At 40.2% G+C, this 24,365-nt stretch overlaps 2 protein-coding genes across 3 annotated transcripts; both read right to left on the reverse strand.

Annotated features, from left to right (window-relative positions):
• Window positions 1–85: 85 nt before the first annotated feature.
• On the reverse strand, window positions 86–16,124 carry LOC132266067 (uncharacterized). Its single transcript, XM_059766897.1, has 5 exons — window positions 15,797–16,124; window positions 2,905–3,108; window positions 1,940–2,844; window positions 636–1,641; window positions 86–459 (listed from the first exon to the last, which is right to left on the reverse strand). Exons 2-5 carry the CDS (start codon window positions 2,996–2,998, stop codon window positions 356–358), a joined length of 2,109 nt encoding a protein of 702 aa, XP_059622880.1. The 5' UTR covers window positions 2,999–3,108; window positions 15,797–16,124; the 3' UTR covers window positions 86–355.
• A 3,798-nt stretch (window positions 16,125–19,922) lies between these two features.
• Window positions 19,923–23,576, reverse strand: LOC132265637 (major facilitator superfamily domain-containing protein 8). Of its 2 annotated transcripts, none has more exons than XM_059766376.1 (5): window positions 23,348–23,576; window positions 21,937–22,358; window positions 21,372–21,875; window positions 21,145–21,296; window positions 19,923–21,071 (listed from the first exon to the last, which is right to left on the reverse strand). In XM_059766376.1, exons 2-5 carry the CDS (start codon window positions 22,135–22,137, stop codon window positions 20,339–20,341), a joined length of 1,590 nt encoding a protein of 529 aa, XP_059622359.1. In that variant the 5' UTR covers window positions 22,138–22,358; window positions 23,348–23,576; the 3' UTR covers window positions 19,923–20,338. The 2 variants fall into 2 exon arrangements, with proteins under 2 accessions (XP_059622359.1, XP_059622358.1); XM_059766375.1 differs by having other exon boundaries at window positions 23,299–23,576.
• Window positions 23,577–24,365: the final 789 nt, after the last annotated feature.

The raw sequence follows: 24,365 nt of genomic DNA on the forward strand, positions 1-24,365 counted from the left end.
TTTACCATTTCGATTGCTGGATAGTTTTCTATGATTTATTACATTTATTTTTGCATTTTCATGAGTTTTTCTCTCGTGACATATATTTTTCTTTTTTTTTACACATTTAAGGCAATGATTTCAGTTTTATTCCACACAATTCTGGTGATTTCGCAGCAGCAAGGAAAGTGTAATGTCCAAATTGTCAGCACCCATTTTAAGGCTAAAAGCTCATCGTACAATTGTTTTGTTTTAGCAAATCTGCAGTTCAGCGGCTAAAAGATCATGCTGAGATTGCAGAGTTCACTTGAGTAATAAATACTAACGTAAAAATATAAATATTGTGCCTTGACGCGACATTGTGACTGACGGCGCTTTAGTAGCGGAAGTGTCCTTTTCTGCCGCGTCCCTGATGATAGACTCTGAGTGGTGTGTAGTTGCCATTGGTGTTGGGCGATGTGTTTCCAGCTCCATTGGCGTCTGCAAGGAAGCGATTGAGAATGTCAGTGAGCACAGAAGACGAATACATTGCGAGTAATTAATTTGAGTCTGAAAGCCACGCCCCCACAAATGCCCCGCCCATTATGGTAATTAACAGGCAGTGGTGAGCAAACAATGACAAAAGCAGCAGCAGGAGAGCATCTGCGTGGCCTTACCTGTTGAAGGGGCGGTGTCTGGCGGAGGCTGCGACTTGGCGGCGCACCTGGGCGCCAGGAGGCAGTGATAGAGGCAGAAGTAGATGACGGCGATCACGGCGGCCGCGATGGCCATGGCGCGGTAGACGCACTGCAGGGAGGCCAGCGTGTTGCCGGACTTGACTAGACCCAGGAGGGCGCCCAGACTCTTGCCTAGACAGAAGTGCGCCATCACGGGCAGCGCCTGGGCCGTGGCGGTGAGACGACGCGGCATCAGGTGGCGCATGTACATGACAATGGTGGCCCAGGACAGGCCCAGCGTCACGGGCTCCATCGCCTCCATAAGCAGCGTCCACCAGGGCGTGTCCAGGATTGCCAGTCCCGTGTAGCGGAGAATGTAGACGCTGAAGGCGCCAATGAGGATGTTCGAGTGTCCGCAGAAGTCCACGATCTTCTCGGCATTCCACAGAATGGGAATGGCCGGCAGTGCGCCGACAGTGAGAGTGAGTCCCACCAGCAAATCAGAGCCAGTGACACCTTCGCCGGCGAGCTCGATGATGTGCCACGCTTGGTAGGAGTCAATGGCGCTCCAGAAGATGCCGAGAACGGTGACGACGAAGAGCAGAGCGCCAGTTTCTGGCGCATACTTCCGGATGGCGGACATGGGAATGGCCAGCATGCCGCTCTTGGTGTGCCACCACCACTCGGGCGGACTGAGAGGCATGGCGCTGGCCAGGAGCACCACCAACGCGCCCAGCACCATCAGCACGACGAACACGACGAACGGAACGAAGTAGACAGGAGTGCCTTCGGGATGGCCAATGGCGCCCATGATGGGAGCGAATATGGCCCAGCCCAGTGATCCCCACGCCATCTGTCGCCCAAAGTCACCGCGTCCCGATGAAGTCTCTCGCGTGGCGATCACAATGGCGGCGTTTAGCAGAGCAATGGCGGCCGTTGGGAAGATGTCAGCCACGCTGCGAATGATCAGGTACATCCAGAACGTCTCCTCAGGATTTCCAACCACCTGGAAAGGAGAGAAAGTCAGTTTAAATTAATCTTAATGCTTCAAATTTGCTTTGTTCTAAAGTTATAGAGAATCAAAGTTGTGGGACATAAAAAATCAAAACCTTAAACTGCCATAACTCTGGTTCTATTAATTCCATATCGAGCTATAATCTGATTTCAGAGACATCCTGACTTGGACTACAACACACTGAAATCTTATCAAAATGCTCCGTCTGGTTGCCGAGATACAGGCGTTCAAAGTTAATTCAATATGGCGGACTTTGGAATCGCAGCTCCAATACAAACAAATAACTTGCCTTTTTGCATTGGCTCTCCGCCAGGACGCTTCCGGGACTGTCATAGGGATCGTGAACCTCGCACTCCACCATTGGCTTGCACTTGGTTGTGTTCTTGTACAGCTTCATGTACGTCGCCTGGGCAGGTGGAATGTGGCAGCTGAAGCCGTCCAAGGGATACTTGCACCACTCTGCACTGTGCGTCTCGTTCTCCTGATTCGTGGCGCCTCTGAGTGTCGCCTGGATGCTAATGGACTTGGTATCTTCCGTGTACACATGGCAGATGGTGTCCTCCGTGGTCTCGCCGTCGGCAGTCTTGTGCAGACAGAGATGCGGAGGCTCCACAAACACCTGCTCCACGTGAACATTGCGCCTCAATCTCTCCGCCAGACTTCCCTCATAGTTTGCCCCGTCGTCGTAATTGTCGTAGTCCGCCTCGGAGGACAGGCTCTCGGTGAGTGCCTGAGGAGCTCCGTGGGTCCATGGATTGTAGAGCTTCTCGAACTGACTGGGCTTCTGGCACGTGTAGGAGCAGTTGGTCAGCACCAGTTTTCCCATCTTCGCCCTCTCCCAGTGATAGCAGGTTTTCTCCTCGGTGCAGCGCTCTTGGAAGATTTCCGCCCCATTTGAGTCGCATGCGAAGCTCACCAGAGGTCGTCGTGTTTCCCAGCGCTGACATGGCGGCACAGCGAGGAGAATGGCATAGAAAATGGCGGCGAAGATCATCGCTAAGGCTATCATGACTCTGAGATATCGCCCTGACAGTGATCCTTTGCGGCCTGCCATTCTGTCCGCCAGGATTCCGGCCACCAGAGGTCCCAGGAGAGACACCAGAGGCGCCACTATCGACACTATCCGAGACTCCTCATAGTTCAGTCCCGTGGCGATCATGTGGAGTGGCAAGAAGGGATATAGGCAGCCTAGGCCTGCAAAAGATGACATATTTAGTGCACAAATCGTTCTTGCTTGACTTGATTTTCACTCACCGCCGAAGAATATGAAGAGAACACATTTGAGAGACACTAAATTCCTATTGATTAAAGGCTTCTTATCTAACGACTCGGCAGTTTTGACGACCATCTTAGATGCGTTGTCCTTTGAGAACTCTTCTCAAATATAAGAAAACGAATAGTGCGTTGTGTCAACCAATGAAGTGTGCCACTTTTTCGCCTATTTCCATACTATCTCACCTGAAAGGAAAAGCCAAGGAAAAACATGTTAACTTTACTCACAGTTCAGCCCGCAGAAAAAACCTACATTAACAATGCCAACGTGGGTGCGTTTGTTTAGTGTCAATTTTCAGAAGAGAAAAAGCTAATGGAATTACAACTGTCTCGACGCATATCAATTCTCGGTCGTCAATAGGAAATGGGAAAGGGGGAGGAGGAGGTCGGGGAAAAGCACACGAGTGACCTCATCGCGGACTTTCCCACATCAAGCGACACTACATTGTAGCCTTGAGCATATCTGTAAAGGGGTGCAGCCTGAGCCAATAATAAAATGTAGGTCAACAGTGAGAAATGTGCGCAAAAGTTGCAAATTTTGTCCTTTTATCACATCAAATAAATTAGTGCCGGAGATTTTCAGGTAAATATCGAGCGTAATCGAGAAACTATGGGTAGTAAATCGCAAATCATTCGACAATTATCGATTTCAGGAAGCGTTTCAATACTTGTAATTTTAATTTCACACCATTTTTGCTCGCTTTCACATTTAGTTTCTAGGTTATGTGTACTAATTTAAAGCTAAATAATGCCTAACAATTGAGATTCATGCACTGAAACTGATTTTTCCGTTAATTATTGGTGTAAAATGTGTTTTTTTCTATTCTAATTCGAAGAGCTAAATAGTAAAAAGCAATAAAAAGTCAAACATAACCCCAATTTTACACTTTACATCAGCATTGATTTTGAGTATCATTATCTCCCCCTTGAACTACGCCACTGTCAGTCTTGACTATATTCAGGCGAATGTGGAGCATATTTAAAGTTATTGACGGTTTATAATCAATTTTCAGTCAATAAAAAGTATAATGAGAATTTCTTTATTGACTTTCTGGGGAATTTCTTATGGAATTGCTAATGAAAACTGAGATGTGATGACGAAATACTCTATCTTTATTGACAGTTGAGGACCATCTTTAATCTCCACTTCCTCCCACAAAGCCAGCCAAGCAATATAATATGCTGTATTGTATTTGATGATAAGGAAATTCCCAATTTCTCCCATTCAAACACACACATTCTGGTCTTTAAAGATGATTTTCCGTGGTTTGCTTCGAAGACACTTTCAATGCACTCAAAGTGAGCGCAAATCGCATTTTGTAATTGAGAAGTGATTGATCGACCAACGCACTTTACGCCTTTTCACTTAGGCGAAGAAGTCTCATTTATTCAGGGACTTTCACAGTCTCAACATGTGCGCGCGATCTATTCAAAGCTAATCCATATTCAAGCATCTCTTCTCGCTGGTGGAATTCAATTGACCGCGCGCGCGATTTGGCTGACGAATGAAATGAAAAAGAGTTGACGAAGAGCAAAAACCAATGCTGACATCATCCATTTCCAAACCACCCAAAAGCCATATTTCATACGCACTCTGAGTGTGTGTTAGATGATATTCTTTAAATTGATTCGCGCGTGTGGAAAAAATTCCCATCCTGTATATATTATGAGTTTGCAGATGGGCGATTTTATCACGCTAATTATAGAGGAGAAGACTTCCCAATTGTGAAGGCGTCTTCTTTTCCACCCGAAAGTCACCGATGACAGCATATTTTCTCTGTCTCATCGGCAAAAATTGGTATTTACAACGGCAAAGGCGAGATGCTGAGTGTGAAATTATTCTTCAAAAGACGATATTTGTGGCCCTTTTCATTACATCGCAATCTTTCGTCACTTGTGCTCAAAACCGCGTGTGCGTCAATGTCGGGGATAATTTCTGGGCGTCGAAAGAATCCATGATTTACCCCAAGGGGCAGATATTATGGTCGAAAGTTGCAAAATACTTCTATTATTAAACTTTTGGGACGAAAAAACCTGGTTTAGATTGTTGTAAGTCAGAATGGAGTGTGAGAAACAGTTGAAGGAGTCTAAAAAATAACTTTCAAGACGTTCAGAAGTGTCTAAAGTGGTAAAAATTCAACAAATTGACTAAATAAGAAGTGTCAAAAAGTAGTGTATAGATTTAGGACATTTATCTCCCCCTTGGATTGTCCATATAGTTCAATTCAAGGAGACATTCTTGAGATCCGTCAGCGAAATGTGCCGGAAAATTTTTTTGGATATTTGAACTGATGCCAAGGCGAAGTTATTGAGTTCGTCGACATAGAATAAGTTAAAAAGTCAAAAGACTCTCAAATTGAGCAAGAAATTGTGCATAGTTTTTTTTCTATTAAAGTTAATCGAGCCAAGGAGGAGATAATATGATAAGAAGTTGTTTATAAGTTCAGCAGAAGTAGAAAGAAGTGTTGAAAGATTGGCAATATTTGACTTTTTAACGCAGTTCTTTAGACTCTTTTTCGATAGTTTCCTGGAGAAAATTAAATCTAATATTTATGTTAGGTTATGTTGACTATTTGATGTGAAACTATTCTGACTGAAAAGACTTTTTATATCGAAATCAGCATAATTTTCCCTGCAAATAGGCAGAATTATGCATTTACACTGCGATTGTGACAAATTTGCAGTGAAAAGCAGCTTAGAAGTCAAACATAACCTCAAAAACTATGTTTTCATGTTAAAATATTGTTGTGTTCATGAATTTTTCATCGCTTTCCGTTTTAAAGGATCACTTTTGGAGTCTTTTACCGGAGAAATGCTTCATATTGTCACCAAATATCATGTCCATCCTGATAATCTCTTTAGCGAATGATGGAAATGGCAAATGACGCTAAACTCTTATTGATGTGACACATTTTCGCTCCTCTCGATCACCAATTATACTTCTTTTTATACTTTATATCTGTTTATAGACATATTTCCCGCTCAATCTGCCGTCAAGTCCTAAAATACACCTAATTTCCTCGCTGTGTCTCTTCGTGGACAGAATATTTGCATAAGATGTGAATAAATTAGTTGTGATATCACCAAACAATTAACGAAACTATGGAAAATATGAGAGAATGAGCAATTTCATTTGCATCTCACATTGCTTTTTGCCTGCTGAAAAAAAGACCGACACTTGCCAAGGTCGCGCTTTGAGAATTTTTCCGCCAAATTTCTGGCCTTTTTGTGCTTCTTCAGCCTGACATTGAACTTCTCTCGCGCAACTTGGAGAGAATTTCTGAAGTTGGTGAAGCTGGAAATTTAATTTTATCACAAGAGTAGCATTTGCAATCAAGATTAGATTGAATATAATTGAATTTGCCAATAATTCAGGATTTATCCTTCATGCTGCAATTCAGTTGCGTGCAATTGATTGCATCGTCCAGGGGAAAAAGCATCCTAAAATATAATCTAATAGCGAAGCGCCGTGTTGAATGTTAAATGCCTAACGACAGACATAAATGTCAGTTTTAAATCGAGACTCATGAAAATTAATTCCACGGAGAATTTACAGTTTTTTCTTTGGGTGAAAAGCGAAAGCCTCCGAATGGATTAATTCCTCTTAAGCTTGTGCGTCTGCAACAATGGACAAATTCTATTTTTACACGTAAATCACCGTCAATTAATAAACGCACACACACACACTTCATTAGACGCTGATCACTTTCCGCTTCCGTGGATAACAACGTGAGAATTTTTATTCAATCTCCTCTCCTCGTCTTCCATGGTGAGAAAGACTGTCGCTGGTCAAGGGGTTTCTCACACTGATTAGTGAGTGACAAGGGGAAGATAATATTGCTAAAATCTGGACTTTCTGACACTTTCCAGCACTTCAGACTTCGAGGATAGTTTGTAACAAGACAAAAATCAACTAAAAACTGGAATTTAACCAAAAACTAACTAAAATCTAACTACAAATTAAAAACCCACTCAGATTTTCTGTTTTCAGTTTAGGTTAAAAAATTTCTACTTGAAAATGCTATTTAGTCTCATATCAGTCACATAACCCAGAAAAATATGTCAAAATTAGGATACGGATAGAAATTAACTTCTGTGAGTAAAATAATCAAATCTGTAAACCAAATATTACAAATGAAACGACATGCTCAATTCTTCTGCGTCCGTCGCCATCTTACGGTTGACTCTAGCTTCCAGGTCAAAATGAATTTCATGATAAATGAACGAAAATACAACTTAAAGTATCAAAATCTTAACAAAGAAGATTGCTCAGAACTAAAGTGAAGAAATTGTCGATTTATCTCAGCAATTTTTCTCAAGTAAACTGTGAGTGGTGAAAGTCATTTACCCCTTTTCTTGTTTACTAACACCCAACGACTTCCCATTGTTGGCTTCCATTTGGACAAAGAATGGTGTCTTCGCCACGGCAAATTGTCCATGATGACACTTTTCCTTTTTAACATCGATCCATGATTGCACGAGTGTAATTTCCAACCCACGCCTATCAATTCAAAGCGCCTCCTTCAGTTATCTTCAACAATTGAGTGCAAAATAAGGCCTTGATTGAGAGTCTCTCGTCGTCTTCTTCACTTATTTCTCTTCACTTGTGCGACGCGCAACAAGTAAAGAAAAATTTTAACAGTTAACTCTGCAACAATGCACAAGATCGAAAAAGTTGAACAAAATATTGATCAGCTCAATCAGAACTCGTTTCATTCTTGTTGCCTTTTGTGAGATGGGAGAGAAAAAAACATCTTTCTTCTCCGTGAAAAGTTGCACACGTTGATTTCATGAAACTGTAATTAATAATGCTCCTTCACAATATCGCATTCAGGTGCGTGCTTCATCGACGATGAATGCTTCAAGTCAGAGCATTTGCGCCACAGAATCCGTGCTTTAATAGTAACAGTTGGATAGAAAAATAAACAAACATCTCATGGAGGCAAAGAACCTCGTTGTTTGTTGTTGGAACACAGTGGCAAAAAAGACACGCTCTTCCCGGTGGAATTGTGCTAAAACAGCAACTTTTTGCACATTTAATTAACTTGAAAGAAAATGATGCACCCAAGGGGCAGATATTGCGGTCGGAAGTGGTGTACAGCTTTTGTGGAAGTGTTTGGGAATTGCCATCAGATAATAACCTCACAAATTTGTTATGAATTGTTAAATTGTTCCCAAATCAAAATTCTGAGATAGAAAAATTATTTCTCTGAATCTGAAAATCCACAAAAAAATTTAGATTCGATGATAAGAGAGTACTGTTTGAATATATAAAGAATTTAGACACAATATCTCCCCCTTGGTCACTTTGTGGGTGCTCGAAAGGCCTTTTTGTAAGCAAAGTCAAAACACATTATCTGCTACAAAAAAACATTGAAATTTCATTTACTCTCGCGTTAGTGACTTCATCTAAAAATATTGCAGCATCAGTTATAAATAGCATCATGTCGGCGAGTGTCATATTTTATTAATAAAAATAAACTTCATTGTATTCATTAATGCGATGATTTCATACAGCCTCAATGCAAATTTAACCTTTGCTTCTGCAATATGCAATCAGCCTGATAAATGTAATTCCTCTCGTGATTAACAGAGACATTTTCCCAGTAGGCGAAATGCAGGGAAGATTATTAATGTGAATTATTAGGATAAATTCAATTCACGTGCGCCCAGATTTACTGACGGCTCTTCCACATGATGAATGCTCATGCCGAGGGGAAGTTTAAAGTCAATTTTGAGATAATTAAAATATGCTAAATCCCTGGAACACCCACTATTTTGCCCCAGAGGACAGAGTTTCTCCCCAAAATAATCACTTTTAAGGGGATATTTCCCGTTTGGAAATTGCGATAGGAGGCAATTTACCACATATAAACGCAATATAATCGATTTTCACCCACCCACTAGGAAAATAATACAACCAAACGCACAAAGCAAGGGCTGTCCACTACGAATATCAGAGAATATGCTAGAGAACACCTGTGAAATAGAGAGAGATTGAAAGTTTAATCGTGAAATGGAGAATACCAACAGCACTGAACTTTGCATTCATATCTTATTAGATAAGATAGTACACAACGGGATGAAGAGATAGCAGAAACTGGCAAAAAAGTAGATTTCATCTCATGTGAAAACTCGGAGAGCAGCTGAATCTGTCACTTGGCAACCCCTTTTGGCTTGAGGGTTGATGGCTAAAGAGCCCTCGTGTGGGTTGATGCCACCCGAGAGCAATTTCACAAATATAAACTCGCATCTGATGGAGTCTTAAGGCGGTTTCTTGAGTTTTATTTACACACACCACGCACTGTGTGTGCACGACATAAATTTCCATAGTGACTAAATGCGTGACTTTGGCGTATTTCTCATCAGCACCGATAGAGAGACCACTGAGGAGTAGCCCATGGTTTTTTTGGGGCTCCAGAGTACGTGGTTTTTATTTCCCGTAATTAATTTACTTAACACGCACCTCTTGGCACAATCTCTTTCGCCCCGAAAATAGAGACTCGCATGGCGAATCAACACTGCCATTGACACCCGGGAAAATTGCCCTGGACATCAACACACAGTCAGCTCTTGACCCCTCGGTTCAGGGGCGACGGAAGAGTGCTTGAAAAATTAATTTACACCATACACAAGATATGATATAGAAATTCCTGTCCTATGAATATTAATATGCTTTAATTGACTGGCTTCGCCGCTCTGCGACGGACCCGAAATCAGTTAACCCTTCTTTGGGATGGACATTAAGTGAGTGTGAGAAAGATCCATCAGTTGACATTGAAATATGAGTCAAGCTGTGTAATTTCATCACTCAGCCACTATGATTAACATTAGATAAAGTTTTTTGTCTATTCTTACATTCAATTGCGAATGAATACAAGTTGACGGATTTAGTTATACAGCTGAATTTCTATACGATGATTTGTTTTCTATCAATAATGAGCAATAATTACAATAACTTCCTCTGTACGGAATGTATATGAATTACCATAAATCAGAAGTGGGATTTCGATTTCTAATTTTTTCGACATTTTCCGTTGTACGATTGACCTGAACTTTAGCACACTCTAATATTTCACAGTATATGTGTTTATCCTGTTGAAACTTTTATGAAATTTTTATTAAATTTCATAGAAATTTTTAAAAATTGCATGTTCGGAAACCTGAAGTATCAAATATTTGTAAAATATCTTACGGAAAATGGCTCTTTAATTGCACAAATTAATTTCAATTTCAAAAAGATGTTGAAATTTTGGAAATGTTTGTGAAATATTACAATTTTTTTCCATATTGTTCGTGAAAAAAAAATGCATTTCTAGTCCATGTATCTGTTAATATTAATATTTTAATTTGCCGTCATTTATTCACTGTCTTTTTTTCAGTACTTAATCCTCAACAATCTCTTAACTTGATTACCCAGATTACGAGATTATTGCGGTATTTAATGACTTCTGATATGAGATGCATTTTATGAGCATAATCTTAATTTTTATGATTCTTTCTTCATTATGAATAAGTCTTGTAATTTTGATTTGTACAATTAATTCTCATTTAAATACAAGACATGAAGGGGGATTATATTCCCAAGCAACTACATTTATTTGAATGTAGATTTAGTGGAGAAAAAGCCGCGCCATCGTGAAAGAACAGCCAGAATTACAGAATCACCCGCACAATTCTTCATTAATTCCTCTCTTTCTGTCTTCCAATGTTGTGGTGTGATCTCAATGGAAGTCATCGAGGAATTCTCTTATGATCATCACACAATCATCGGCGGGAATCATCTTGTCTTGGGGTAAAGCGGAAAGAAATGTTGGCCTCTCTTTGATGCGGCATATAAACATTTTATTGTGCGGAGAGATGCGGAGATGCTAAGAAAATGTCTAAAGCATAAATAAAATTGACAGAACTGGGGCAAAGTGAATTTTATTTTATGCTACACACATTTTCCCATTCTATTCTCTCTCACTGGCTGTTTTTCAACTGATAATTTTTCAATATTCTGCCTTCTCGGCACGCACAAACACACACTGGATGGATTGCAATAAATTCATTGAAACTCTGGCGTGTTTACGCTGTGGAAATTGTTGTTTGATTGTGAAATTTGAAACATAATATATGCACAGAATAATAAAATCTTATCGTCAACACATTCGCCTTCAAATCAATTCCTTCTCAAAACTCTAAACGCCTCTCTTGATCGAGAGAAAGAGAAGCTGTGGTAATAAAGTTTCAGTGGGAAATATCAAATCTTCGACGGTTTTATTATATTTGAGAATTTACTAGTGGTTTTCGCGAATAATTCCGCGAATCTCGAGGTCTTTTCATCTCTTCGTCTTGAATGGTGATTTTTTTGGGGGAGAAAACATGAAATATCGCTGTAATAAAAAGTTAATAGAGTCAAAGAACTGGTTGTAATAAAAAAATTTTTCTCTCCTCGTGATAAATTTTAGTTCTAAGTGCAGACATTGAAGAGAACTTCCGAAAGTCAAGAAAATATTCCTCCCAAATTTATGATTGGGAGAAACACTCATTAAAATCAAGCATGACTTTTATGCTTACGATGCATGAGAATGTAAATTGGCATCGAATGATTTTCGATGCAGTCAATTTCCAGTTAAACTTCACTTAAATTCTTACTCTAAACACATCAATCAATTCAATCTTCACGTGATCGCAATAATTCAACACATAATTGGGGCATTAAGATTTTCCTGGCTTTCTCAGAATCACTCTCGCTACACTCAGAGAAATAATACATTCTTGAAACAGCAATTTTCAAGTCTTTTTCGGCTTATTAAATTATTTTTTACTGAAATTGACTGAATTCTCGCCCGATTTTTCTGTCAGTATAAAGATATATTCCCTCCAAAGGGAGGAAAAGAGTGTTGAATTCGTCGCAACCATAATGAAGTCATTCTCGTCTTCCTGACGGACTTCTTTTTTGCACATTCAATCTCGCGGAGAATCTTAGTCTCTTCCCACTCGTGCGTATGAAAATAGAAGCATTGAGAAGCTTAATATATTCTCCTCCATATGGTTAAGTAATAAAAGCTGAAATACTTTATGTGATGATATTAACTTTGCCGCTATATCGATGGCAAGAGAGCGCATTATGTTTTCGGACGCGGCATTTGAGAAGGAAGCACGTTCGCTTTGCAGTCGCTATTTAGTATTCATATTTCGATCATATTTTCAATAACTCACTCGCATGTTTCACATAAACTGATGCCGAGATATGGCAATGAAGAAGAGAATCAACAATAGGGCAATTGAGGAGTTTTTTTTCCTATCTAGAGAACAGGAAAGTCTGTCGCCACATTTCCATCAATTCAATGTGCTTTATTTTCTTCTTATTCTTTCTGGTCAGAAAAGTAATTAAAAATCACTATTTTAAGACGACATAATCATCGTGAAATTCGCCATTTCACACTCTTCAACGTGTTGAACAAACAACGTCGAAAGTGTGTTGATAAATTGCGGACTTTGTTGATCTGAAAAGTCAAAAGACACGCTTGACGTCACCGAAATCTCAACAGGTGGAACGAAACGTCAAATTCTCTCTCTTTCTTTTCACCTTTTAGCGAAAATTCCGTGAATACTATTGCATGAAATTTGCAAATAACACAATTATAATAGAAAGAAAAAAAATCCTAGACGAACCAACACATCTTCTCCAGAGGTTTTCGTGAAAGAAAACTGTATGAGAGACGTGCAAATTGGAGGTAAAAATGCTCAATGAAACTGAAAGAATGAAAAAAAATGTGAAGAAGAGCGGAACACACGTTGAATAATTTGTATAATTATGTTCTCTCGCTGGCATTATGAAGTCATACAAGAGCCGTGAAAAGGCTAGAGAAGTTCGTGAGTTAATTAAATTCTTCTAGCTTGATGCTCTGCGTCTTTTCCTTAGAAAACTCACGCAGAGTCACATTGTCAATCGGTTTATCTGCATTGGCGGAACAGGCGAATCGCGGCGGAGGAGGAATGCTCAACAAGTGTTAATAAATTATGCATGAGAAGTTTGCTTCTCTTCAATTACAACTTACTTTTCTTCAAAGTTCAGCCCAAGGAGAAGATAATTTGACTAAAATCTGTACACCACTTCTTGACACTTTCACAATTTGTATGAGAAATCCTTAAAAGTCAATAGAAATCTAATTGTCAATTTCGTAACTCTGATTTTTCAAACTGTTTTAAGGAATTCTTATTCAATATTTGCTAATTTTCTGCTTTTACATACATTTTTCTTGATCACAATCTTGATTTAAGATCCAATATTTATTAGAGATATCGAATAGAATTTTTCTGACTAAAAATTGTTACTGTTTAGTGAGAAAGTGAGGTTATGTTTGATTTTAGGATCGTTTCTTAATACGCTAGCTTTCAAAACCACGAATTTTTGAGTAAAACTACGCAATTCTACTAAAAAAGTGAAAATACTTTCAGTTTCGACGCCAGAATTTCTACTTTAAGATGTTTTTAGTTTTAAATTAGTCACATAACCTAGAAAAAATATGTCAAAATAAAGATTTGGATAGGAATTAATTCCTGAGAGAAGAGAATCGAAGTTGCGAACTAAATATTCCGCAAAATTTTATCATTTCCATTGCTTCAAATCTTTACTGATCTGTACACCACTTCTGTCCACATTATCTCCTCCTTGGTTCAGCCGTGATGGGGGAATTTTTTTTCGACTATTGCGGGTGTTTTGCAATGAGTCAATGATGGTGTTAAATATAGAAATGGAGATTTTTTCTAATATCAAATATCAGTAGATTAATATTTGCTCTCCACGAAGGCGATTTCAAGGCCCAACAACCTTGAGCAATTGGACTGTAAAGTGCTCTTCGAGCGGAAACTCCGCAGCTTCGCTTTCGACAATGCGTAACAGTCAAATTGTCTGCCGTTGCTTCGCCATATTAATCTTCCATGGAGAGATTAACGATGATTCTGTCTCATTGTGACATTTCATCGAATATATTTTCTTTTCTCTAGCCAGTCAAAGAAATATCCTCAAATCAAGGTTGAATCATCGTGTCACAAAGCACAAAAAGAATACAGAAAACATGATGAAATATAAAACAGATGCGTGAAAATCCCTAAAGAAATTATTTAGGGTGACTTATCAACTTTTGTATAACAAATCAATAACAGTTGCCAAAATGTAAATTCAACATTATATTATCTTTTGGGCGAACTGAGAAAATCGAACACATGAGAAATAGTAAAATAATAACAGAAAATTTATTTTGGCAACATTTCAAAATTTTACTCTAATAAACGCTCCCTCGTCGTGTGTCGATCTGTTTGGGAGCTATTTTCGCTGCCGCTCAATTGGGTGGCAGCGAAGAAGAGAAAAAGAAGGAGAAATAGTTCTCAAATAGTGGATATTTTTGGAGTGGCAAAACCCGATAAATTTTATAATGTATTTATAAAAATGCGTGGAAAGATGTTCGCACGCACACAGCAAAAAAACAACGAGATAAAAAGTGAGTAAGAAAAAGAAAGGAAAGTTCCGTGTCCTCAGCAAAATCAACTTAATCACCGCCAGAGTGGAATTGCTTATCGGCAATTTCATGAATTCAATTTTTTATGAAGTTTTTTCTTCTCCTCCTTGTTTGGCTTTTCTCGGTCACTTTCTGAAAATGCACTCAAAACATTTTTTGTCACACAGAAAAGAGCGCGAATGTGAGTGAAATCAAAGACGTAGCCAATACATTTACACCATATAAGTAATGCAAGTGAAAGAAGTTCAGAAAGAATCATGCTGATTTATGCTCAGTTTTTTCTGGAATTCTGGTGCTGATGATGAAGAGATTCTGCTCATCAGCAACGGTCTTGTTCTGGGCCTCAAACACATGCATATTTATTTACAGCTTGTCAGCGTCACTGTAATTACTCACTTTTAATATCCAATTTTTCATATAAATGTTACAACGCACTGAGAGTCACTGATTAATTATCAGTTGAGAAGCATTAATTCTTATGCAGCAGCTTTTGCACTCGTTGAGAATCGATTCTGTTCATTCACGATCATACAAATTCAATTAGTAACACTAAATATGTGAATTTTAAAAGCTTTTTGACCGAATAACAACTTTAAAGGGAAATTTTTGACTCCCTTCATAAGTTGTGAAAGCAAAAACATCAACCATAATTGAAAAATAATAAAAAAAAATCCATATCTTTAATTTGGCATATTTTTCATTTGAGAAATATTTCCAGAAAACCGTGGAGCTGAATTAATTTCCATCAGGATTCCTACTCTCGCGGGGATGCATTTTGCCCTTTTCCCGCGCACACAAGACGAGGAAATGTTCTTCGTACACTGTTTCTGAAGTAGCGATAAATCTTCGATTGAACTTCTGTGACCGGCCACAGATTGGCTAATTTGAATAAATGAAACTGTGTCATGACGCGAGAGAAGTCAACAACTGTATGCAAAAGATCTGCAAATACAATTGAATCCACTTCAAGAAGTTTATTGAATTATTCAATCGTATGCTTTTCCCATTTTGTTTTTCTCCCTCCTCGGATTCATTTGAATTGTTCTTGCAGATGGCACAAAAATGGGTGGGATTTCTCGGTGCGTCGCGAAGAATCTGCATTAATATTACGCTCAGACCGGATTCTTCAAGGCTTCTTTAAATGTTTATATATGTGGAAAAATTGGTGACTTTTCCCATTTAGCAGAAGAGATTGTGCAAGAGTTCAAGACTTCCAAGCCATATAATGTTAATTTGTTTATTCTAATGAGAGATTTCGACATTAAACGCCCAATTCTTATTCAAAAATCCATTCACTCACTAAATCGCGTAATCGCACACAAACACACACGCACACAAATATTGCCCGAAGAAGTGAAACTTACGGCAAAAAATGTGATCCGAAAATAGTCTTTTTGGTGACTAAAGAGACTGTTGATACTTAATATATATCCAATGACTTGTTAAACTGCCTCAATAAATTCCACTGGAGATGCACAAAAATCACTTTTGGAGCACCTGTTGATGTCCCTCACTTTTCAGCTATTTACACGTGAAATCTCTAGGCACACTTGTCACCTGAACAACTGTCCTCGCGACCGCACAGAACGGCGATTAATGCCACCGATTAATTGATCGGACAAGAGTCTGAGGCTACCGTGAGACCGACAGCTGACCGCGATAACGCCAACCACTCACCGCGAACTCTGAAGACTGACTGAGCGCAGAAACACTCAAGGAGTCTCTCGAAGCGCTCTGGCGCACAGTGACGAACTGGGCTTGCGGTTGTCCGAGAAGTTCGCCTGGTTTTTTTGATACTCCTACAAGAATTGACTTAAAATCGCTCTTTCTCGGCGTCTTTTCCGACCATAATTTCAAAATATCACAAAGAGATCTCCAAAGACTCCGTTTGGAAGGTTTCTAGAGCATAAAATCCACCTTTATAATTACGATTCAGAGTCAAAATAGTTCAAAAGGCTTCCGAAATAAACATTTTCCGGGTTCACATTTTTCTTTTTGAGGTTATGTTGGACCAAAACGCAATTTGCAGTGTTTCTCGATATAAAAGAGTCAAAATACTGGAATTTATTGCATGAAAATGCTTCATTCTGCCAATGACTGACGATCACTCAATGCAAATGATTCATTAAATCTGTCTTTGATCCTTTACATAACCTAGATAAGCATTATTTTAATTGTTTTAACGATTTTTGCGTAAAAAATCAACAGTGATCCAAAGAAAAGGGATAATTTGGCAGTAAGAGAAGCACTAAGGAAAGGAATATTGTTCTTACTTTCGGTCTATCGTTTTGCTTTGGAGGCTGATAACATTCGCTAAGACGGCGATGGACGTTGAATGTCAGTGAATATAAATATAAACAAATGTAAATGGAATTCTATATATAATATATCCCTTTGGAATACATTTCTTTCAAGAATGACGCCGTTATTGGCAGGAAAATGTCGTCTCCATATTTAACGGTTGCGTAAGCCATAATAAGTGAATATAAATATTTCATGCGAAACCTTCACGCACACACACTTCTTGGCGAACTCATAATCTTTCGCACATGTCTTTTGATGCCCATCGCGGCGTCAGCTGAAAGAGTAAACACTTCCACGTTCGACTGCACTGAGAACATTTCAGTGAGGAGCAATTGTTGGCCGCAAACGGGTTCCTCACTGTCTTTCAATACCATAAAAGGGTGAATCCGCTCTTTTGATTTATTGCTGTGCCCAATGAGAATTGCATTGGAAGCCATGCAGAAATTCTGACTCGTTTGATCTGGCCTTTCTTTCACGTTGTCGCACTTTAACGAATTATCTCGCCCAAGAAGGGTGGGATTGTCTTAAGCTGAAGTCATTTGTCACATTAACGAGGGATCATATACGAATATAAGGGGCTCTTTATGTCCCCAAAATTACTTTCGCCATATAGATTTCATGATATTTGGATGTTTATAACCTCAAACTTCTAGAGCTTTATCTGGATTATTTGTTGCCTCATTCCTCTAAAACTCTGGGATGGGAAATGCCTAGAATTTCGGGACATGAGAATTCCGAAATAAAATACAAGGTTAATTGTTTCGTGCGCTGAAACACACGCGAGAGGCATTTTGCGCGACTCTGTGCCAAATGAAATTAGACTATGTCTTCTCTTCCCCATTGACACAATTATTTTGCATCACTCAAGGTGGAGATAATAAGCCTTAAATCTGTACACCACTTCTTGACACTTTTTCAGCCAATATGCCGAATTTTAAACACTTCTGAACGTCTTTAAATGTATTTTTAGACCCCTTCAATTGTTTTGTCTTTAGAAAATGCTTAGAAAACTTCTGATCAAGTCAAGGATCATGTTGTGAGGGTTTGAATCCGGCTCCAAAATTCTTCTTAAACTACTTTTAATTATTTCAAATCTGGAAATGAGTAAATATGTCGAATATTACAATATTACAAGTGGAGGTTGAATTTGCCCCTTCTGAAAAATCCTTCTATTTGTTGAAACTGAAGCTCGTTCAATGCAAATATTCGAAATATTTCAACTCATTCAATTTTTAACACTTCCTTTGAAGCTGTACACCACTTCTGACCATAATTTCTGCCCCTTGGCATCACTGTGACTCACTCGAGCTCCTTTGCGGCGATTCTCGAATTGCACACAGTGATTGACAATCCGGAAATACAGAGAAAAAAGTCCGCTGTGAATCGGAAAAGAATCAAAATAGAGAGAGAAAGAGTGATGAAAGGCGTTGGGCTCACATATGGTTTGATCTCAGTGGAATTCAGCTAAGCCAAGCCATAAGTTGATGTGTAACTTTATTTTGGGACATCATAAATAGCGTGGCACAGAGCAAGTGATTAAGCGCTATGACTTATGACACAGAGTTTCACTCCGCGACCACCACAGATAAATTAATAACCCGCCCAAATACTGATTGAGGTTATGTGTTGACTCTGCTAAGTCTGGCGCGAGCACGCTGAGGAGCCCCATAATATGATTTAGATGTTGGTGATTAGGATGTTTCTCCCATATTCATATTTATGGGCAGTGCATGGGTGCGGTTGTGAGTGAAATATGAGGAAATTGTTTCAGTTTCTCTCTGGTTGGGGGCGAAGAAGAAATGCACTTTTGCTGCTTCACCATGAAATTTGAGCATTAAAATAACATACATAACTTTTTATTGCTCTCACCCTCAAAGAAACTGAACGATTTTCCGGGTTTTCCTCAGCACGTGACCCATTTGGATTGTGTTTCCCCAGGTCCTTAACCTCAAAAAATACATATCTTGATGCGTAAAACGCCCTCTCGTGGACACACTGTGTATTATGAAAAGGCATTCGTTCGCCATGTTGGCTTTCAGGCGTCAAAGCACACGTGAAAAGTGAGTTTATTTCGCTGAAATGCCAAAAGCATTGGGGAAAAACGTGTCATTTATCATCATAAAGACACCACGCGGTGACCTCATGAGGTCACAGCAGCTGCAAAAATTATCATGATGTAATTTGTCGAGCCTTTTTATAATCACTCCATGTTTGTTTCAAATAGGAAAATGCATGACATAAATTCAATTAGGGTGACATTCCTGCTGTTCGTGACGCGAAGACTCTGGGCGACAATGAAATAAATTCTCGCCGTCTATTTGTGTTGATTGTAATTTTCTTCAGAGTCACACAAATAAAAGGGACACTATTTTTTTTCCATCGCGTCACAAACTCTTTCACTTTACATGGCATTTGCATTTTGATAGCAATCTAAATTGCAGGTAGGAGGACTTCTGAAAGAGTGTTCGAGAGTTGAAATTTTTCTTTTTTACTATTGTGTAGTTGAGGTTAAGGGGGAGATAATTGGTTGAAATCTGTACATCACTTCGCAATTCATCTACAAAATTCCAGACACTTCCATTTCTTATGTTATAATGACTTTTTTTACGCTTCCATTCAATATTTCTGTGAAAATTCACACTTCAAGTTACTCTGCTTGGGATCTATTTCGACATAACTTGAAAATATTATGTAATAATTAAATGAAAGTTTTCAAATTTAAGCATATGACAAAAACAACTTTATAGATTTAATAATAAACTCGCAATTGTTGATTTCCGGATATCTAAATGGACATTTTCCCAGTTCAAAATGTTATTTTTGAGGTTATGTTGAATTTAATAACAAATTCTGGTGTTTCTTAACCTCCAAAGTCTTGAATAGTGATTTTTATTGCATACAAATGCCAATAAAGTCCGGAAAACAAGGAGAAAAGTCATATTCTGAAGGAGTGGTGTACACACTTCAGCTGTATAATCTCCCCCTTGGAGAAAAGGAGACGAATTATAATGTGTTTCTGCATTTTCTTGATGACGAACGTTGTGAGGTGTTTTATTGTTAATGCGTTTCAACCCCATTTCGAGCGACCTCGCGTCATTTATAAGTTATGCAGCTGACCGTAAAACTGATGGTGGAAAATATAATTGATGGGGAAAAGAAATGATAATTCTGTAAAAATTTATTTGCTGAGCGACAAAAAGTAACTCTGAATTTGCCATGTTTTTCACCCGTTTTGTCTCAAACTCAAAGCAGAAACAGTTAAAGATTGTTTGTTTATACACCAACAATTCTTCAATTTCCGATGCACAGCAAGTCTTGTTATTCCCATTCAACAAATTGCTTCCTTAACGATGCCAGAACAGCTGGTCAGAAGGTTGTTGCAGTGTGTAAAGTTTACATTACGGAAAAACCCTTGAGATTGCACTGAGAATCCAATATTACAACTTCTCCGACCCAATTTCGTCTTTCCAAATGCTACAAATGTCCAAGGGGAAAATAATGTTGCTAAAATCTGTACATGACCGGACAGCCCCCGCCTTGTATAAAATTATATAATTTTCTTTATTGTGATCTGTATAGCAAGATAAATTCTCTTGTGTGATCTATCGATCCTCCACTTTTTCTGGTTTCCTGAGGGCTTCGAGCTCATGATCTAGGGATTCCCTGGAGGCGAGCTTCACCATTGACATTTCATGGAGTTCAACTGCAGCTGGCGCAGGATGATCCAGCTCTGGAGGCACGAGGCGATTGCTGAAGAGGCACAACCATATCATGGCCACAGCCATCATGACTGTCGTCACGCCGAAAGTCCAAAATGTTCCCAATCGCGTGTAGATGTAACCCACGAAGACCGGTCCCAGGACTCTGGACAGACACCCAGAGCCCGTCATCAGGCCCATCCAGGTGCCTTGTGGGCGTGGCCCGAGGATCTTCGAGAAGATCGTCTGAATGAGCGTCACACCGATTGGATAGCCGATGGACGTGGTGATGTAGCCGAGAAGGAACTGCATGATGGTCATCGCGGGTGTGGTGCGACACCACTCCTGGGTCGATGGACAGCCCAGAATCTCCGTGTCGGACACAGTGCCGTTCCCCATCTCGGCAATGATCGGCGGCGCACTGCCCCAGGGAATGTAGAGTGCCCTGCCGAGGACCATGAAGAAGAATCCGCCCCACAGCAGAACTTTGCGCTCATCGAAGCGCTTACACAGTGGATTGATGGCAACGAACGTCACGCACGCAATCACGGCGCCCACGGACATAAGGATGCCCATGTAGGAGAGGGCCTCCATCTTGGACCACGCGAACTGATCCATGGTCAGTGAAGTCCCGAGTCTGGAAGATATGTGAAAACCACACGATAAGTTTTTTCCGCGCACATCAGGGAATTCTTAAGTTAAGAGATTACGTTTCTAGCAGGACAAAATTGAAGACCAGAATGAAGAAGGCAACAATGAGTGTCCAGGCTGAGAAGTAGTCAGGCTTGATGGACTTCCAGGTCTCTCTCTCGTCACCCTTGCCCTGCAATATCATCACTTCTTTGGCAGCAATGCGTCTCTCCTGGATGGACAAAAAAAAGACGGATCATTCAACACTAGAGGGATGACAGCATTGTTTGCTTCTCTTTTTAATAACCTTGAAGAAGGTCGGCAGGAACATGCAGAAGTTCCCGATGCCGAGCAGGACATTAATCCAGCCGGCGGCTGTGTACATGTTGAGATGGAAGACACCTGGGATGATTAGGCCGTGCTCGCCGAGCTGCGTGACTGCCGCCTGGATGGCAGGACCCACCACGAAGCCCAGCACCTGTGCCAGAGACACCATGGCCACGGCTCCGGTGCGCTCCTTGAGTCGTGTCGCGGCGGAGAGGTAAGATCGGCACACGGCGATGTTGGAGGAGCTGACGCCGACGAAGAAGCGCGAGAAGAGCATCCAGTACTTGTGATGTGAGGGAAGAATTTCAATGGAAGAGTACACGGCGCTGGCAGTAGTGAAGATGGCCAGGGAAATGAGCAATGGTACGCGAATGGAGGAGAGTTTGTTGCTCCACCACCCAAAGAGTGGACTGAAGAGCATCTGGCCGAAGGGATTGGCGCCCACAATGTAGCCCATGAAGTCTTTGCCAGCCTGAGGATCCAGCTGCAGAAGAGAATCAAACTTTAGTTGCACTTTCATGGGGCAATTTGATTAGAAAATGCACCTTATTGAGATATGGCCAGATGCCCGTGAGGATGATACTGAAGCCCAGGGACATGAGGAACATGGTGAAGTAGATGACTCTGACTGAATACCAGCGCTGTCGATACTCCTCCGCAGACTCTAGTGTCTCGTCATGCTCAGGGGCGGATGAGGAGGTGTCTGACCTTTTGAACACTCTCCGAAGCCACTCCATTTTGCCCATCTGTGAGCGTCTCTAATCAACAGGTAGACCACACTTCCGCTCAACGACCTCCAAAGTGAGGCAGGTCAGTCTTCGGCGGAGTGTTCCCGCCAAAACATCCACATTCACTTCTTCACTTTCTCCCCAGAAATACATAAGACAGAGAGAGGGAAGAGATAGAGTCTATAGACGACACATCCTCGCGGAAGTCAGGCAATAATATGCGTCAAACAGATGGAAAACTATAAAAAAGTCTCTGTGAGGAAAATCCTTAGCTATTCTGGCGAGCACTATCAATTATTATTATCAGCTGTACTATGTGAGAATGACTCGAATTAGATAAGAAATCCCACTGAGAATTCCTCTTGATAGACATTTCTCTCTCTGTGCTGATGTGATTGTGAACAGTGTATAAATATACTCTCGTGGTGACGAGAGTGCTTGCGTTAATCCAAGGGGTCACCAAATCCCTATTACTCAATGAACACACACGAAAAAAAAAGGCATTTTAATAGTTGTGAGCGCAAAAATACGTCACTGAAATTTAATGTTTCAACATGGGAAGTGTTAAAGAATTGAAAGTCACTGAGAGTTCCGCAGTTTTCAGGTCAATTTTTATATAGTCGGGAAAAGGTGGGATAAAAGTATACCAAGGAATATTAATTACTCTATATCAGTTATATTGAAAATTCTACTTTTGGCAAAAATTGTAGGCAATTCAGTTGAGAAAAATCAATATTTTCTTTTTGTGAAATTATGCAAACAATAGGGAAATAGGTAGAATTGTCCGGGACAAACACTTTTATTTTCTTCACGCAATGGCAATTAAACTATGGCCCGAGGGGCACCTTGAAAAAGCGACAATCACTCGGCGCGCACTGTTGCACAGACTGGCAGAAGTGTGCCGCCTCTCGGCAAATGAGAGCCCCTCAGTTTCTCTCATACCTTTGTTCCCATGCCATTTTCGCGCGATTTTTCCTCAGCGTGTGTCACGGGCAACCATGACACCACCATAATCATTCAATGATAAAGACGAGATAATTTATGGCTTCTCATTATGTATTAAGTTGTGTGGTTGAGACATTTTCCCAACCATTCCCAAGGTGGCCACATGAGCAGCGCGCGCGAGAGCGAAGAAACAGACACAATGCTGCACAGAGACTGCTTCACAAGGTTGTTCACCTCTGGACTAATGTACACTTTATTTTTGAAATAAAAGAGTCACAGTCACCGTTTTATACCCGACTGCAACTCTCCTGTCCTCGCAATCACAATTGTGCCGTGATGATAAACTATCCGCCGCGCGCGCGGTGGGCGGCGTAAGATCACAGAGACCGGCGAGGCCCGAAAATCATCTGATTCGCGGGTGTGACGATGTCACTTTCTCTCCGGAAGAGAGATGCAGAAAGTGCGCAAGGCCCCATTCAATCGACACGAACTCGCGGGGCACAGCATTGAAATCAACTGATCGCCCTCAGTCGACTCTCAGTCGCTGACACCGAAGTGCGCCTCGCGCCGCCCCACCGTCAGCGTGATCATTTCCATTCACTCGTGCCGCGGCGCTCTTTCTTCACACCGAATACGGCACTGTGCGATGATAAATGACACGCTTTTCCAGTCATTTATACTGGGAAAGACAAGAAAGAAAAAGAGAAACGAAGTGTAGCATCAAATGCCAAGACGAAAAGTGGTTTCCATTCTTTGAATATTCTTATATATACCATATTCCATTCCTGGAATATTCTTTCGAAAGAATTACAAAATATCCCCAAATCGAACTTGAATTTATCAAAATCGTCTTAGACAGAAAGACTTTTGCACAAATTCCAGCGCAAATCTTCCACATAAGAGAATTTAGCACAAGATCTTGAAGTGTCGCGGGTTCGATTCTCCTTCAGTTGTGATTTTTTCACTGCTCTTTTTCACTTTTATATCCTTTTTCGTGTATTTTTCTTCACTAAATATAATGTTTTCTTCAGGAATTATCTCTAATATCTCAATCTGACGCGCAGAATTGCTTTTCCTCTCAGAATGAGAGAAAGTTTTTTTTCCATTTTTCCATTCTTAAGCTTCTAACTTCTCCACATATTCATCACATATTCTGCGTATTGCAAATGATTTTCACTTATTTTTAAATCAATTCTTAGATATTCTATAATATTCCGGCAGGAATGATTTGTCCATTACTCACTTGAGCAATCCTCGTAAAAAAGTGAAAATACTTTCAGTTTAGGCGTCAGAATTTCTAC

The sequence above is a fragment of the Phlebotomus argentipes genome, unplaced genomic scaffold (genome assembly GCF_947086385.1).
Source record: "Phlebotomus argentipes unplaced genomic scaffold, Phlebotomus argentipes genome assembly contig_5, whole genome shotgun sequence".
In the NCBI taxonomy this organism is placed as follows: Eukaryota; Metazoa; Arthropoda; class Insecta; order Diptera; family Psychodidae; genus Phlebotomus; species Phlebotomus argentipes.